This window comes from Neophocaena asiaeorientalis, unplaced genomic scaffold (genome assembly GCF_003031525.2).
Source record: "Neophocaena asiaeorientalis asiaeorientalis breed wild unplaced genomic scaffold, Neophocaena_asiaeorientalis_V1.1 scaffold46, whole genome shotgun sequence".
Lineage (NCBI taxonomy): Eukaryota > Metazoa > Chordata > Mammalia > Artiodactyla > Phocoenidae > Neophocaena > Neophocaena asiaeorientalis.
In genome coordinates this window covers 16,252,939-16,270,139 of record NW_020175393.1, presented here as the reverse complement: position 1 = coordinate 16,270,139, position 17,201 = coordinate 16,252,939, and the positions used below count along the sequence as shown (strand labels likewise).

Here is a 17,201-nt window from a genome sequence, read left to right as displayed (position 1 = left end):
AGTCACAAAATGACAGTATGATCAAGTGATAAAGGTATTCTCAAGTTAATGAGTAATTACCTCTTACTACATAATTGCAAACTAGCAGGCAGATGACAGCCTTTTTCCTTTGATTAAGGATTGATGTATCTGCCCGCTAGGATGACACAAAAAAAATGCTAACTATAAACTGTATAATAACTAAAAATATATATATATACACATACAAATAGAAGGCATATATATCGATATTGTTAAGGCAGCTTATCAGGGCACCATGAGTCCTGGAGACCCTCAAACATAATTTAATAATTAGTTGGTCTAAATTTCAAACATAGAATTACCAGGTGTCTAGTCCTGTTCAGTAAAATTAAAAATACATGCAGGGGGCTTCCCTGGTGGCGCAGTGGTTGAGAGTCCGCCTGCCGATACAGGGGACGTGGGTTCGTGCCCCGGTCCGGGAAGATCCCACATGCAGCGGAGCGGCTGGGCCGGTGAGCCAAGGCCTCTGAGCCTGCGCGTCCGGAGCCTGTGCTCCGCAATGGGAGAGGCCGCAACAGTGTGAGGCCCGCATACTGTACCGCAAAAAAAAAGAAAAAAAGAAAAAAATCGCAATATGCAATTGGTCTTTTAATTATTTATCATTTCAGATTTGCTATATTTTAATTACTAATCGATACTTAAGAGTGGCTTGAAACACCTTTTTTGTTTCTCCTTGTGTTTAAATATCTTTCAATAAACTAAGTTTTTCAAAAAGAACTTGTGATCTTCTCATAAGGCGAGAAAACCTTTAACTTACCCGTTGGCAAGTAGGATGGTGTAGTAATTACGTCCAGAATTTCGTTTTTTATGGGGTACTTCAAGCCACGGTATTCAGATGGCAAACGGGTCTCACTGAACTAAAGAACCTCTCCCAAAGATGCTGTGATTCTATTTTCCACCCACTTTTTCCCCCTGGATGCCACTAGAAGTTGGTGGTTTGAAAAACATACCTGATTTGAATATATTTTTAAAACGATTTGCCTTTATGTTTTTATTTCCCTGCGTTCTAAACCTCCATGCTCTGACGTCTAGTCTACTTTCAGCCCAATCTCCGGGCTGAGTTTCTTTACTCTGCAGCAGGTCGGGAAACCACAACTTGAAAAAAAAATCCTTATAAAGCATCCGGAAATAAGGGGGACGACTACGACTCCCAGAATGCAGTGCTCCCAGGTCTCGCCGACCCTCCGGCTGCCCAATGAACGGGCTCCGCTAGCATCCTCTCGTCCTATTGGTCAGCTTTCCAGTCAGTAAGGGCGGAGCGGAGAGGGCCCCGGATGGCACATTTCCCGCCGCAGCGAGGCGCCGCGCGGAAAACTCGGAGAAGAAGCAGCTCTCGATTGGATACTCTCTATTCTCGCGTAAGAGGATTCAGCCAATCAGAATGTAAATACCCTACAAGCTACCCCGCCCCTTCCTTAAGGTTACTTTTGTTGGCGGGAAAAGTTGGGAAGTTTTAGCGCCGAGGCAGGGTCAGCCAGGGGCCCTCAGCACGGCCCCGGTGGCAGAAGTTTCCGTGCGGCGAGCATGGCGGGGACCGTGGTGCTGGACGATGTGGAGCTGAGAGAGGCGCAGAGAGACTACCTGGACTTCCTGGACGACGAGGTGAGAGAGGCGCCGGGTCGCGAGACTAGGGCGCTGGGAGCCTCAGGGCCGCGCATGGGCCGAGGGAGGTCGGGGGCCTCCAGGCTGCGGCTGCGGGGCAGCGGCTCGGGACCTTCCGCCCTGATCTCGTAGCTTTCCTAGAGGCGGAGTCAGTGGTTAAAAGCGGTCCTGTGACTTTTTCCCAGGTACAAATGGTGGCCGTTCTTGCGAAAGGCAACAGGTTTCCTCCAAGTGCAAACCAGCTGCAAAGACCACGTTGATCACTCCCTGCTCTCCTAATTTGAGGGGAGGGTGAGGGGAAGGACGGCAGGAAAACGGTAGTGACCCGCCGCATTTTAGGGCCCCTAGGTTTTAGTGACCGACTTCCTAACCGGAGATTTGGCCGCAATCTTTTTCCATATCTAGTGGGTTGCGGAAGAAGAGTATTGGTATGCAGATAAAGGGGGTTTTACATGCAATTTAAGACTGACAGCCATGGAACGTTGGTAAAAACATCTTGAGGTGTTGATAGTGCTGTTTGTAAATGTAGCTAAGGCTCCCTACTCCTAGGTCCGGATGTAGGAACTCTTTTTATATTATACAGATGATAGGGAAATGAAATATTTTCATTCCATACAAAATTCTGCAAGGAAAAGTCACTTTGATATGCATATTAAAAGTCCATTTAATTTACACGTTGACAAAGTTTTTATTTGTTGTCCTCGTAGACTTAGGAGCTCGTTTTAATTCCCCATTAAAGGTTGAGAAATGACTGCACACAGAAGAGCTGTTGGTGATAATAGGAATAATATGGACCTTGAGGAAGTCATTATAATTCATACATTGGCCTCTTAGGGCGTATTTGGAATCCGAGGCTAGTGAGTGAAAACGTGGGAGAAATTGGGGTTCAGATGTGCCGCAGAGATGGATATATTTTTCTTGCTGTGAGAGCTGCCTCTGTTTAAAAACATCTGATTTTTGAATTTGTGGCTGCTGTGGCATGCGGTGGCTATTTTGCAGGAAGACCAGGGAATTTATCAAAGCAAAGTTCGGGAGCTGATCAGTGACAACCAGTACCGGTTGATTGTCAACGTGAATGACCTGCGTAGGAAAAACGAGAAAAGGGCTAACCGGTGAGTGGTTGGGGGTCTCCAAGGGCACATCCTGGCCCTGAGTGAGAATGGCTCCCCTCTCTTCCCTGGATTGGAGCAGGCTTCACAGGAGAGGACCTGGATGAAATGTTTTTGACCCTGAAGCCCTTAGTGTCTCACCAGCTCCTATGTTTTTTACCTCTCTTCCCAAAGTAGGTGGTGGACATTTTCTTCTCAAGAGCTCCTTGTTCCATGTTTAACTGAGTATCATTTCTCCATCATTGAATTAAAAGTTGGCCCTCAGTTCTTATGTATTGTACTGGGCCTTGTAGGATGGCAGGAGAAAGTAGAAGCTAGATTTTGCCGTCAAAGCTTTGATGATCTAAGAATGTCCACTTCTGTTTTGTGGGTCATTTTTTGAGTTCTGCCCTGTCTGCCTAATGATTCTTTCTATTGCCCGTCTGCAGCCTCCTGAGCAATGCCTTTGAGGAGCTGGTTGCCTTCCAGCGGGCATTGAAGGATTTTGTGGCCTCCATTGATGCTACATATGCCAAGCAGTATGAGGAGTTCTATATAGGCTTGGAGGGCAGCTTTGGCTCCAAGCATGTCTCTCCCCGGACTCTTACCTCCTGCTTCCTTAGCTGTGTCGTCTGTGTGGAGGGCATTGTCACTAAATGTGAGTGGGCTAAAGTGGGGGACTAACGGAATGGAGGTGGCATAGGCTTGGGAGGCTGGAAGGCAGGAGAGGTGGAGTAGAGTTGGGGAGCTAATGGCTTCAGAAAGGTGGAGCACTGAAATTACAGGGTGAAACTTGGAGGAGCTCAAGTATTGCACAGTAACTAGGGGGACTTTGAGTGACCACCTGTGCCAGCAGAATGATGAAGTTGGCTGAGCGTGGAGGAGCCGTGGCTCTTGGCAGTCTCCTCATTCTGACCGTGAACTCCTACTACTTCTCAGTCAGGATCAGCTGTACTTGAAGTTTTACTTGGATTATGGTGTTGTTCTAGGTATAAAGGTGAATTAATGACAAGTAGTATTGAAATTGCTCAACTAGTTGGAAGAACACAGTATTTGGAGTCATCGTGGGCTTGCCGGGGTTACATCCTCCTTCTCACTGTCTAGTTGGGTGACTTTCCATTCCTATAGGCTCTCTAGTTCGTCCCAAAGTCGTCCGCAGTGTTCACTACTGTCCTGCTACCAAGAAGACCATAGAGCGACATTATTCTGATCTCACCACCCTGGTGGCCTTTCCGTCCAGCTCTGTCTATCCTACCAAGGTGAGGAGAATGAATTGATTGGACCTCTTTAGAGGTTGGGCTCAAAGATGTCTGTTTTAATGCAAGTAATTGGGTAATATCTGAAGTCTTTCTTCTAGATGTGAATAGGACGAAAAGTAAGGGTTAATTTGAAGGAAAGATTGATTGCTAGTCAGAGTTTAATATGGAAAGTCCACAATTCTTTTTTTTTTTAAAGAAAAAATAATTCTCTTTAGAAAACTTGGAAAATTATGGAAGAATTGAAAGAAGGAACAAAAGTCATCTAACGTACGTTGATCTTTTAGCAAAGTTATAGTATCATATGATTTTGTAATCTACTTAGAGTAATATGGAAAAATACTTATGCAGTAATGTTACTCTGAAATCTCTGCAAATATTTTACTGTGGATTTGAGAGAAGGTTGACATGGAGAATGGCTTTAGTCTTGGTGTTCAGGTTGGTCTGCATTGAGGATGGTGTGAAGTCTTCTTACTTAGAGACACGAGAAGATGACTAATACTGATTACTTGATGTCTGAACACATTTTATCTCTGCCTGTCCCTGCCATCAAATTTTAATTGAGAGCGACTGTATCCAAAGGATTGTCGGGCACTGAGGAGGACACAGATGTAAAGAAGACCCAGTCCTTGCCTACAGTTTTATCAACTGGTGGAGGAATCGTAACATATAAACAAGACTGAGTTTCTTAGAATTGTAACTGAGTCGTACTTGAGAACCGTTTAGTCTATCTCAGGTGAAATGTGAAGCTCAGCGAGCCTCCAGTTAGAACTACTTATGTTCCAGTTAGTGATAGCCCTGAGGACAGGAGCCTGTCTTTTTACTTTCAGGCCAGTTGCATTTCCTCAGTCACCCGGCTCTCTTGTTCATTAAGATCCCTACTTTCTAGAATTTATTCTCCAGGAATTACTCAGGGGTACTCTGCTGATTGCTGTGGCCAAGCTTCTTTGCTCAGGACCTGAAATACACCAGACCAGGTCTCCTGGAGGTTGTCTAGTGTGGTTCTTAAGAGCATGGGCTTTGGTGGACTGTGGAGAACTTCTTTATCCTCTCCCAGCCTCAGTTTCCTTATTTGTAGAATGTGGAAAATACCAGCTTTGGGGACTGAGTTGTGATGATTACATGAGATAATTTCGTGAAGTTACAGCACAGTGCCTTGCACATAGTAGGCACTCCACAAGTGATAGCCGCTGTGTTTCTAGAAAATTCAAATGGCAAGGAAGTAAAACTTTGAAATGTTTTTATTGAAGTTTAATATACAGAAAAGCTTACATGAGTGTACAGCTCAGTGAAATTTTACAAGCTCACTATAAAGTCAGCATCCAAACCAGGAAACGGCACCTTACTAGTGCTCAGAAGTCCCTCTGGAAGCCACACTGCTCTCGAGATCCTGACATCTAGCAGCTTCGAGTACTTTTCCCTGTTTTTATATTTTATCTAAATGCTCATCTGTGTTGGGCTTCTTTTGTTCAACATGTTTTTGAGTTTCATCCATCTGTATAGGTGTACTCCGTATATTTTCACTGCTGTGTAGTACTCAGTCGTGTGGCTATACCACACTTACTTAACCATTCTGTTGATGGCATTAGGATATTTTCTAGATTTTAGCTATTTGGAATAGTGCTGCTGTGAACATTGTAGCATGTGGCTTTGGGTGAACGTTTGTGTTGGGTATTACCTAGGAGTAGAAATACCGAGTCATAGCATAGGGGAAGTAAGGATCTCAGTATAGATGTTAATACAGCCATGGTCCCTTCTGGCTGTAGATCACCCCTTCCATTAGATGGTTTGTAACTAGAACAGACAGGAATGGAAAAAACTGGAGAAGATATTTGGCGTTTATTGTTCCTGGATACTAATCTCGTGCGGTTTATCTACAAATTATATTTGTTTCCTACAACAAACGAGTGTGGCATTCTAAGACATGGTCGAGATGACTGCCTCTCTGTGTGACTTTTCCAGGATGAGGAAAACAATCCCCTTGAGACAGAATACGGCCTTTCTGTCTACAAAGACCACCAGATCATCACCATCCAGGAGATGCCAGAGAAGGCCCCCGCTGGCCAGCTTCCCCGCTCCGTGGACGTCATACTGGATGATGACTTGGTGGACAGAGTGAAGCCCGGTGACCGGGTTCAGGTGGTGGGAACCTACCGCTGCCTTCCTGGAAAGAAGGGAGGCTACACCTCAGGGACCTTCAGGTAGATGGTTCGTCCTGAGGTGTTTGGAATGGTGCTGGCAGAGTACATTCTGGTAGCAATCTTTCTCCAGTTTGCCATCTTCCCCAGAGTTACATTGGACTGGTGAAACACTCTACCTGCCTGGGAGATAAAACTCGCCATACTGTCTTATGCTAGAAGTGGGAGTTGCTGGTCACATATTAGAGCCTCCTGGCTTACCTGGGGGTTTCTTGCATGTTCCCACCTCCCTCCCATACACTGTCCCAAGCTCTGTGGGTCAGCAGGAGGTAAATTCCCAGGGTGAGGCACCATCAACATATTTGTGTCATAGATGAAGAGAATCAGTGGTTGAATTCGGAACAGCTTTGCTTCTCTGTTTTTTCTTTTCTTTATTTTTTTCTGATTTGCTGTTCTAGGTTAGGAGCCTAAGAAGGCTTTGGTGTTAGGAATTGAAAATAGCCTCTTACTGTCCTCTCTGTCCCAGGACTGTCCTGATTGCCTGTAACGTGAAGCAGATGAGCAAGGACGTTCAGCCTTCCTTCTCTGCTGAGGACATAGCCAAGATCAAGAAGTTCAGTAAAACCCGTTCCAAGGTGTGGCGTCCTTTGAGGATTTGAGGGTGGGGATGGATTTGTTAGGGTCGTATTTGGGCATGGCCATCTTTGTACTGCATCAGGAGGAAGGTCAAGGCTTTTTCTCTGAAGTATTTGGTGCCAGCTTCTAGTTTTGAGTCAGTAAGCAAAAGGGTGTTTTTGCTGTTTTTCTTTAATATTTCTGTTGTGCTACCTGCTAAGTGAACCTAATACAAATATTAGGAGTTAGAATGTTAGTGTACCAAGGAGTCTATACGGAATACACCAGTGATACATTGTTACTTAAAGATAAAATATGTTTTTTTGTTTGCTTTTTGTGGTACGCGGGCCTCTCACTGTTGTGGCCTCTCCCGTTGCGGAGCACAGGCTCCGGACACGCAGGCTCAGCGGCCATGGCTCACGGGCCCAGCCACTCTGCGGCATGTGGGATCTTCCCGGACCAGGGCACGAACCCGTGTCCCCTGCATCAGCAGGCGGGCTCTCAACCACTGCGCCACCAGGGAAGCCCTTACAATATGTTATTTTTGGTTTAGTTCTCTAATTTATTTTTCTTTAAAAAATTTCTCCTTTCAAAGACAGAATGTTCACATTCAGAATTGAACAAAATCTATGCATGTGTGACAGAGGTTACTGCTGAAGCACAATACATAGTCTTATTAAAACTAAAATGTTTTGAGCCTGGAAGCACTTTTTTTCCTAAAGATTAAAGCTCTGAGCAGGTTTTGGAATCCAGGCTTCCTCTGTGTCTGTTCTGATAATGCTCTGATCGGTGTGAAAATCTTAGAGAAGAAGCTTTTACAGTTAAGAACAGTGTATTTCTTCAACCACGTTCTGTGGGCTGAAGTGAGTTCATCCAACCCCATGGAGGCTCCTTAGGCTTTTCACTCCGTGGTTGTTCTTCCTCCAGGATATCTTTGACCAGCTGGCCAGGTCGCTGGCCCCCAGCATCCATGGGCATGACTATGTCAAAAAGGCAATCCTCTGCTTGCTCTTGGGAGGAGTGGAACGAGACCTAGAGAATGGCAGCCACATCCGTGGGGACATCAATATCCTTCTAATAGGTACGGTGTTGGGGATTTTAGTCTCCTGGTCTCCCCCTGTGGGGTGTGGTTGCAGGAATCTATCATCTGTCAAATTGTGTGTCTGTAGCTGGCTGTGTTTCAGTCCCATCAAAGGGCAAAAGTCTAAAATGAATTTTTAAAATTATTTTTATTATTTCTGGGGTTCCTGATTTATAATGTCTAAAATCTATTCTTCTGTGAACGGTAAAGGGAAAGGGAAAGAAATAATATTAACAACCTGTTACTATACATTTCTGTTGTGTCAAGAGCTGTGCTAGAAAAGCAGCACTTGCTGGGGGGCAGGGGAGTTTCCAAGAGTCACTACTGCCCCGTCCCATTACAGGAGACCCATCGGTCGCCAAGTCCCAGCTTCTGCGGTACGTACTGTGTACCGCACCTCGGGCCATCCCCACCACTGGCCGGGGCTCGTCTGGAGTGGGTCTCACGGCCGCTGTCACCACAGACCAGGAAACAGGTATGGGTGGAAGGGTCCTTGGCAGAGGTCCAGCAGTGAGATGAGCATAGATGGTTTGAGCTTGCTCCAGGCGCTGGCCTGTATTGGGAAGATACACTTGAGAGGTTAGTGTGGGCCAGATTGGAGAGGACCAAGTATCTGGCAACAATGGGTGAATTACTGAAATGTTTGGGTGGCCCTCTAGTGACAAGAATGTCTCCTGGAAGGCTGTTGGAAAGAGCTGTGAAGGAGCAACTTTTGACATTTGAAGGGAAATAAAAAAGAAGATTGTGCTGCTTTATACGTTAGAGGAAGGGATTTGAAGACCAGTGAAAAGAGAACAGAGATCTAGTTGGGAAATGGCTTGAAGATGAGGATAAAGAGAGGAAATCTGTGAAGGAAGTGTGGTGGAGGCTAGCTGCTTAGATATCAAAGTGTGACAAGGAATACTGTTCAGATACGAGCTTCCTCAGGGTTTCCTCTGAGTCTAGGTGCTGACACCTCTTAACTACACTCTCGTTCTCATGTATGGCAGTGCGAGGTGCTTAGGAAGGAGACTGACATCTAGTCCCGTCCCCTACAACCTGGATGGTAGTGTGTGTTTTTCCCTCCCCACCTCCCAGGGGAGCGGCGTCTGGAGGCGGGGGCCATGGTCCTGGCTGACCGAGGCGTGGTTTGCATCGATGAGTTTGACAAGATGTCTGACATGGACCGCACGGCCATCCACGAGGTGATGGAGCAGGGCCGAGTCACCATCGCCAAGGCCGGCATCCACGCTCGGCTCAACGCCCGCTGCAGTGTTCTGGCAGCCGCCAACCCCGTCTACGGCAGGGTGAGTGGGATCAGGCACTCAACTGTTGTCCTCACCTTCATTTGGTTTTGCTGAGTGACTGGGCTGCAAAGTTTATTGGTGACCTGGGGAGCAATAAGCCACAAACCAAAGTAAGCTTGTCATCCTGTTACTGTCCTTGGTTTAGGGCAGTGGTTCCTCACCCATTCATCCATGTCAGAATCCCCTGGAAAGTTATTTATTTAAAATAAGTTTTTAAAAATACAAAGAAGAAAACAAAAGTGACCTGCAGCCTCACAACCCAGGTAACCTACATTGACACTGAAATAAAAGTACTGCATGCAGATGGTCGGCGGATTTATGAACAGAGCAGAGAGATATAATAAGGAAATTAATAGCCTGCCTTCTCTCTCCTGTTCCTTTCCCAAGAGATGACCACTGACAGCTCTTGAGTGTTTCAGGAAACAAAAACTTCAGCATGAAAAGAAAAACAAAACTTTAGCATGTGCCAGTAAATACACTATCTCCTTGTTAAGAATTAATCTATTTATCTTTGTTTTTTAGTATGACTATGATGTGCTTAGGTGTAATCTTTTATATTTATCCAGCTTCGGGTTTGCTGAGTTTAGGGGTTTTGTTTTTGTTTTCTTTTAAGCAGCTGTCTAGTATTCCATTGTATGGACTTATAATAATTTGTTTAACCAGTCTCCAAATAATGGGCATTTGGTGTTTTCCCTTTCCCCTCTGCTATTATGAATGAAACTGTAGTGAACATCCCTTTACGTGCATTTTGTTAAGCATTTGGGAATGAATACTTAGCAATGGAATCACTGGATTAGCAGTTACATGCATTTTTATGGTAGAGATTGCCAAATTGCCCCTTTTAAAGATTGTACCATTATAATACTATTAACTAATACTTACAGATGCTTTATATTTATTAACTCCTTTCACTCTCACAATAACCTTGTGAGGTAGGTATTATCCTCATTTTACAGATGAGAAAATGAAGGCATAAAAGGTTAAGTAACTCGCTCAAGAGTCACAAGCTAGAAAATGGCAGAGAGGATTCGAACCCAGAGCCCATGCTGTGCTCTGACAATTTATGATCCCGCAGTGAACGAGAATACCTGTTTTGCTGGCATTTTTTAAACATACGGGTGCCTAGTCGCCAGCCCAGAGTTTCTGAATCCAAATCTCTGGGTTGGGGCTCTTGGTAGCTGTGGTTTAGAAAGGCTCCGTAGGTTAGTTCTAATGCATAGTGTGGGTTGAGAACCATACAGTTTTAGATTAATGGTAACACGTGTTACGTCATTCTGAAGAATTTCTCTGGGGAACGTAGGGAGAAGATGGCAGGTCCTGGAATGTGAACGTGGCCAGAATCGTTAATGTTACCTACGAGGTTGTCAGGCCTCTGACTGACGTGGGGAGGCGTCAGCTCGTAGGCCCGGGAGTTGAAAGATAAGAGTATAGGCGTTCTTGAGTCCCAGGAAAACCTCCCTTGATCCTTAAGACATTATGGTTTATAGATTATCATGCGTTTTTGTTGAGACTTTACCCAGTACCTTCTGAGTAAGGAAGCCAGAGGCTGCAGGTGTTTCTGGCTTAGCCAGCTTGTCATGTCTTCATAATAGGTAGGGAAGAGGGACTCATCTTCCAGAGCTAGTCCTGCCTCGGATTGAGGAGCAGAGTGAAGCTTGGGGAGGAGAAGGCTGGTTTTGAGACCCACAGTCAGCTTGCTAGAGGCACCGGAGTGAGGAGGTGGGGCTCTGTTTATCTGGAAGGAAGGGCGTGGGGCTCTGAGCTTGCTCAGGTCAGCTGAGCGTCAGAGGAGGGCTACACATAGAGGAAATGAATTCAGTTTCTTAGTAGCTTGGAAATGCTTTACATCTTCACTGCTTATTCGCTTTGCGTTTGAAGGTCTGGTCTTCTGTTCTCACTCACCTAACCGATCCGGCCTCCTTGTTCTTTCTTCCCATTGATGTTGTCTCCACTCTCCTTTTTTCTCGTGTTCCCCACCCAGTACGATCAGTACAAGACCCCCATGGAGAACATCGGGCTGCAGGACTCACTGCTGTCCCGATTCGACCTCCTCTTCATCATGCTGGATCAGATGGATCCTGAGCAGGATCGGGAGATCTCAGACCACGTCCTCAGAATGCACCGCTACCGGGCACCCGGCGAGCAGGATGGTGACGGTGAGGACGGGGGAAGAGGAAGCCTGACTGAGGGGAGGGCACCTAGACACAGGCCGCGCTCTCAGACCCAGCCTGGCATTGGTGGGCGTGGTAGCGTCTGGGGTGATGTGGAAGGTGCCCTCGCCTCCCTGGTTCCTACGGTGTGTCTCTTGTCCATTTCAGGGTCTGGGAACACCTTTGAGCCTCTTCTGTGGGCCAGGTGGTTCTGCCTCCTTATTTGTGGGGCTCACGTGTCTGCTTCCTTCTGGGTCCTTGCTTCGAGAGTCTTGTATCTCTTCAGAAGAAGCGATTTCTCCTGGGTTCAGCTCTTTCTTATTCTTTCTCCTGACTTGGTTTTCCAGCTATGCCTCTAGGGAGTGCCGTGGATATCCTGGCCACGGAGGATCCCAACTTTAGCCAGGAAGACCAGCAGGACACCCAGATCTACGAGAAGCATGATAGCCTTCTGCATGGGGCCAAGAAAAAGAAGTGAGCATTCTTCCCACCTCTTCCTGGAGGGAACCTGAGATTTGTGTAGAACATGTTTATATGTGCTGCCCAGGCCAAGGTCATGCTTGGGGTCGTTATCATGGGGGCCTGTTTTCTCTTCTGGATCCACAGATGCACCCTTTTTCATGGCCACTTGCCGTGTGAATGTTCGTGGGTGATCAAGCTTAGGTTCTGGTCTTTTCCTAAAATGGAAGGCTTTGACGCCCACCTAACTGATGGTGGGTGTGGCATGTTACCCGTGTACGTGAAGTGTTGCACAAGTCTCGTGGCCATTCGTGGTGAGCTTCTGTTGAAGGGGCAGTAGATCACAAGCACTGGAAAGGTTGCAAGTGGATTTGGATAAAGGAGACTTGTGCTCAGTGCCTGACATGTGAGATCCCATTCCTCTATTTTTGGCCTTGGTGCAGTCGGAAGCATAGTGTAATCTTCAAACCTATTGGTTTAAGAATGTGGAATTTGGAGTCAGAAAATGAAATTTGAGTCCACTTAAGATTCTCTGAGCCATAGTTTTCCCACTGATAAAATAGGACAGATAACACCTACACTTCGTACCTAAACTACCTACTTCACAAGTAATACCTAAGTAACACCATAGAATTAAATAAAAGTATGTGAGAGGGTCTTGTACATGTTGTGTATGAATGGGGTTTGTGACACTGGGTTCCAGGCTGTATCTCTGCTCTGTCACGTGACCTTGACTTCCCTGAGGAGGGGCAAGGCTACGACCCCAGGCAGGTGCTGGGCTGTGGCAAGGGAGTGAAATTTGCCGTGTGCGGGTCCAGGGAGAAGATGGTGAGTGCAGCTTTCATGAGGAAATACATCCACGTGGCCAAAATCATCAAGCCCATCCTGACGCAGGAGTCGGCCGCCTACATCGCAGAGGAGTACTCATGCCTGCGCAGCCAGGACAGCATGGGCTTGGACACCGCCAGGGTGAGCCTGCCTGTGGGATGGTGACCGGAGCCCCTCAGGGTGAGGCTGGGGAGGGAGTCCCCGCTCCCTGGGAGCACTGGAAGCATTTTAACTGAGTGATTCCTTACCTTTTTCTTTCTGGCCTGAAGGGCTTCCTGTTACGCTACTGTAATCATTTCCTTTTACAAAGGAAAATGCAATGTGAACCCCAGAGCTAACGTGTTTCTCATGAGTTCAGATGACATTGGCTTCCAGAAGCTGTGATTTATTCAGCAAACGTGGGACTTCCCTGGTGGTCCAGTGGTTAAGACTCCGCGCTTCCACTGCAGGGGGCACGGGTTCGATCCCTGGTTGGGGAACTAAGATCCCGCGAGCCGTGCGGCATGGCCAAAAAAAGAAAAAAGCATTCAGCAAACGTGAGCGACTTCTAGGAACTGAATGAGTCTCTGTTCTTACGTGCAGTCCCCCAAGAGCTCAGTCCTGGGCCCGGGAGGCAGAATGTAGATGAAAAGGTCATATATACCTATAATTATATACCACAGTGTAGTACCCAAAGGGGAATGAATGTGAAAGACAGTTGGAGTGTAGATGCAGAAGCTGTTAATTTTTCCTTTAGACTTTCCAGAAGGGATATGAATGTCAGGGAAGGATTCCCAAAGGGTATGATATTTGGGCTGGACTTCGAAAAAAAATTAGGAGTTGCGTAGCCATGACGATCATCCAAGGCTATTTCTAGAAACCTAATACACCTGCCCGTGAATTTATCGAAGTCTTTGGGGCAGTGTAGTTTATATAGGTAGGATTTCACAGCAGAAAGACCCAGGTCCCAAACCATCATGATGTGATAGAGGCATAGAGTCTTGGATTCAGACATGACCCCAGATCATCTATTCCAGACTTACACCCAGACAAGCATTCCATCTTCTGGAATTCCTGCTGGGACTTCCTTGACACCTCCAGTGACAGCATGCCTGCATTGAAATCACTGCATTGAATCACTGCATTGAATCACTGCATTGAAATGTTAGAATATTCTTCTATTTATTGAGCTTAAACCTGCTTCTCCATGACTTCTACCCCTGGGCCTTAATTTTGTTTTCTGGAGACTGTGTATGACTTATTTTCTTCAGATTAAACAGCCCCCTGTCTTTTTAACTGTTTTTCCTGTCACATGAACATGTTCCAGTGTGTCAAAGGCCCTCTCACTGAATACAATACACTATCTTGGTTGTGGTCTTAGTGGGATTGGTAAATCTCTCAGTTTGGGCTCTGTAGTTTTGCTCGTGTAGGATTTCATCAGCTTTAGGGTTATTCAAGAATTGGAGTTTACGATGGAATGTATAAGCTACATACTCTGGTAGCTTTCTAAATCATTAAAAAAATTGGTGAATTTATTTAAATATGAATGTATTTGTTTTTGAATGTCAGATTGGTTGTAAGTGATCATTTAGAAAGCTAGAAAGCAGAAGTGACCAGATACATCCCTGAAGCATCATAGGATGGGGGACGGGAGGTGTGGTGGAAAGACCAGCCCTGGGCTCTGACCCCAGGGCTTCAGTAATGTTTGCAACTTGTGCACATCCTTTCACCTCCCAGGTCGCAGTTTTTCAACCCATAAAATGAGAAGGTTGGATAATGTCAGGGCTGCTTACCTAGGAGGGCACATCAGAATCATCTGAAACTTTTCTTGTTTTGGCTGCACTGCACGGCTTGTGGGATCTTAGTTCCCTGACCAGAGATTGAATCCGTGCCCTAGGCAGTGGAAGTGTGGAGTCCTAACCACTGGACCAACAGGGAATGAATTCTTAAACCAGACATTCTGATCCATTAGACCAGGGATGCCTTTCAGACAATAGCATTTTAAAAAGATGAACCCTCCACCACCCCCACCCCCCCGTTTGGGATAACACCCACCCCTTTGGGAACCACTTGATAAGAACATGTCAGAATTCTGCTTCTCCTCTGGACCTAAGTGGGTTTACCCAACTTTAGAAAGTTTGTCCTCAGATAACCTCTCTCACACCCCCACGTAGCGTGACATTAGACAAATTATTGGAAGCTCTTCGAGTCCCATTTTCCTCATCTCTAAAGCTGCTCCAGGTTATTAAGGCCATTGACTGACACAGTGAACATAAAAGCGGGATCCTGGCGCGTTGCAGGCCTGCGGCAAAGGTTCTTCCTCACTTTCCTCTCCAGCTGTAAGATGCTGGACGGTTTTCTTCCCCGTTCACCTCGTTCTCCCTCCCTCAGCCCTCAGTCATGTTTCCTTGGTTGTTTTTACCTTTCTGAATTTTACGTACTTTTTTCTGGCTCCGTGGGTTGGTTTTTCTGGTGGAGTCTTTCCCTCTCTGTGCGGTGGGAGTGACGGGCATGACCGGCATGCCGTGGGGGGATCCTGGATGAGTGAGCCCCCTTGTCTTCTCCCCCAGACGTCTCCAGTGACAGCCCGGACACTGGAAACTCTGATTCGATTGGCCACGGCCCACGCCAAGGCCCGCATGAGCAAGACCGTGGACATGCAGGACGCAGAAGTGGCTGTGGAGCTGGTCCAGTACGCTTACTTCAAGAAGGTGAGCATCCAGGTGCTGGGCCTGAGGCTCCTCTGAATGAATTGTCGGAGCTCGTGCCTCACAGCCGTGCACGGTTGACACCTGTATCTGGGTTGTTGGCAGAAAGCAGCATCTTTCCACTGGCCTCCCCCTGACTTAATCTCTTTGCTAGCATGGGGGTTGTCTTAAATTTAAACTAAACACCTGATCTATAAAGAAATGAATTGTTTTCCACTTAACCATTATGGGATAGACTTTTTTCCATTCACTTCTGTATTCAGTGAACGCTCCTTGAGCACATACTGTGAGAAGGGTATGGCACCCAGCTTCCAGCAGCTTTAAGGATGGGTCGCAGCCAACCCCCTGCCCCTGGTCCTGGACTCAGGAATGAGAGAGTTCAGGTCATCAGACCCAGGGAGTCACTGCTATTGATGGTGCAGGAGGGACTGTTCTTTACTCAGTCCCCGGCATCTGTGACCCTCCTGCACACCCACGTGTGGCTTGGTGTCCTAGGTTCTCGAGAAGGAGAAGAAACGTAAGAAGCAAAGTGAGGATGAATCGGAGACAGAAGATGAAGCGGAGAAAAGCCAGGAGGGCCAAGAGCAGAAGAGGAAGAGGTCGGATGAGGCACCGAGGAAGGAGATGAAAGACTTAGATTAGGGCTGGGGAGGGGCGGAGGGGGGCAAGGCTGCGGGGAGGGGTGGCCAGGCCAGTGCTGCAGTGAGTCAGGGTGAAGGTGACTCAAGCAGAGAGGGTGACAGCCCCGTTTGTCCTCGGTGTGAAGCTTTTGGCCTCTTTCCTGCTAGGGAAGGGCTAAGTAGAGGAGCAGTAACCCGCTCGGAGGCTGTTGAGTCCACATTTCAGAAGTCTCTCCTCCAGGTTATCTTTTCCTCTCACACCTGTGGTTGAGTTTATGAGGGTGGGCGACAGAGAAGAGCGTTGGGAAGCAGGGCCTGCTCGTGTCTAGTCCAGAGGCGTTTGGTCTCTTTCAGAAAAGGTTGCAGTTTGTACAGCCCTGGGCCTAGTGTTCCATTTGGACTGTACGTAGATGGTTCTCTGTGGTCAGAGGTGCAGGACGGAGCTCACCAAAGCCCGTCCCCTAACTGCTGTGGGCATTTTAGGAGGAAGACCCGTCACTCGGATGCCAAGGATGGGGACTCCTATGACCCCTACGACTTCAGCGACACGGAGGAGGAGATGCCTCAGGGTAAGCGAGCGGCCCCTAGTGCTACGAGGTGATCCCTGACTGCTGACCCTTCAGTGCTCTGCCTGTTGCGTTTGCTGGTGGACTCCCAGTGGGCTCCCCACTTGGGACCCTGTGTCTAAGAGGTCTGTCCACGAGAATCCCAGGAAACTCAGTCAGAACTTTGGAAATAAGCTTTGCCCCCTTGTCTGCTTCCTCCCTGGTGAACTGTGCTCCTTGCCAAGCCTGGTGTGAGCGTCTCAGATCCCGTGTGCTGAGCGTCCCCCGTCTGACTTGAGGCCTTTCTCCCTGCCTGCCCTGGCTGGCCCCCGAGGGCCCCAGGAGTGAGTGTTGCAGGCTCATGAGGGCGGGGTTGGAGAGGGGCCTCTGGGCTCTGTGGACATGGCTTCACCTTGTCGTCCTCCCGCTCTCTGCCACCCTTTCCCCCTCAAGTGCACACTCCAAAGGCGACAGACTCACAGGAGACCAAGGAGTCCCAGAAGGCGGAGTTGAGTGAATCCAGGTGAGGAGGGAAGACCTCTCCCGGGGATGGTAGGAAAACTGTTATCAACGGAGCTCAGAACTAGAGGCCCGAGGGTTTTTAGAACAGTTTCTATTGTGATGACAATTTCAAACTTGAAAAAAGTTGCAAAAATAGTGTAAAGAATTCTTTACACTCTTTACTCAGAATCCCCAGTTGTTTATGTTTTACCATTTGCTTTATAAATAATTCTCTCTGTGGGAATTTTAAATCAATACCCTTGTGAGTTCAGGAAGAAGGGTCGTAGAGCAAGGACAAGTTGTGTCTCACTGTAAATTTGGGTT

General features: G+C 47.2%; 1 protein-coding gene across 1 annotated transcript in view; it reads left to right on the top strand.

Annotated features, from left to right (window-relative positions):
• Window positions 1–1,366: 1,366 nt before the first annotated feature.
• Window positions 1,367–17,201, top strand: part of MCM3 (minichromosome maintenance complex component 3) — an 18,026-nt gene continuing 2,191 nt past the window's right edge. The window contains exons 1-16 of the mRNA XM_024766325.1: window positions 1,367–1,623; window positions 2,623–2,735; window positions 3,161–3,369; window positions 3,840–3,970; window positions 5,930–6,168; window positions 6,632–6,740; window positions 7,648–7,801; window positions 8,145–8,276; window positions 8,879–9,087; window positions 11,069–11,243; window positions 11,585–11,711; window positions 12,515–12,665; window positions 15,074–15,214; window positions 15,707–15,810; window positions 16,315–16,400; window positions 16,830–16,899. Of these exons, the coding sequence (XP_024622093.1) occupies window positions 1,546–1,623; window positions 2,623–2,735; window positions 3,161–3,369; window positions 3,840–3,970; window positions 5,930–6,168; window positions 6,632–6,740; window positions 7,648–7,801; window positions 8,145–8,276; window positions 8,879–9,087; window positions 11,069–11,243; window positions 11,585–11,711; window positions 12,515–12,665; window positions 15,074–15,214; window positions 15,707–15,810; window positions 16,315–16,400; window positions 16,830–16,899 (2,228 nt within the window). The 5' untranslated portion in view covers window positions 1,367–1,545. The remainder of the gene's footprint in view (window positions 1,624–2,622; window positions 2,736–3,160; window positions 3,370–3,839; window positions 3,971–5,929; window positions 6,169–6,631; window positions 6,741–7,647; window positions 7,802–8,144; window positions 8,277–8,878; window positions 9,088–11,068; window positions 11,244–11,584; window positions 11,712–12,514; window positions 12,666–15,073; window positions 15,215–15,706; window positions 15,811–16,314; window positions 16,401–16,829; window positions 16,900–17,201) is intronic.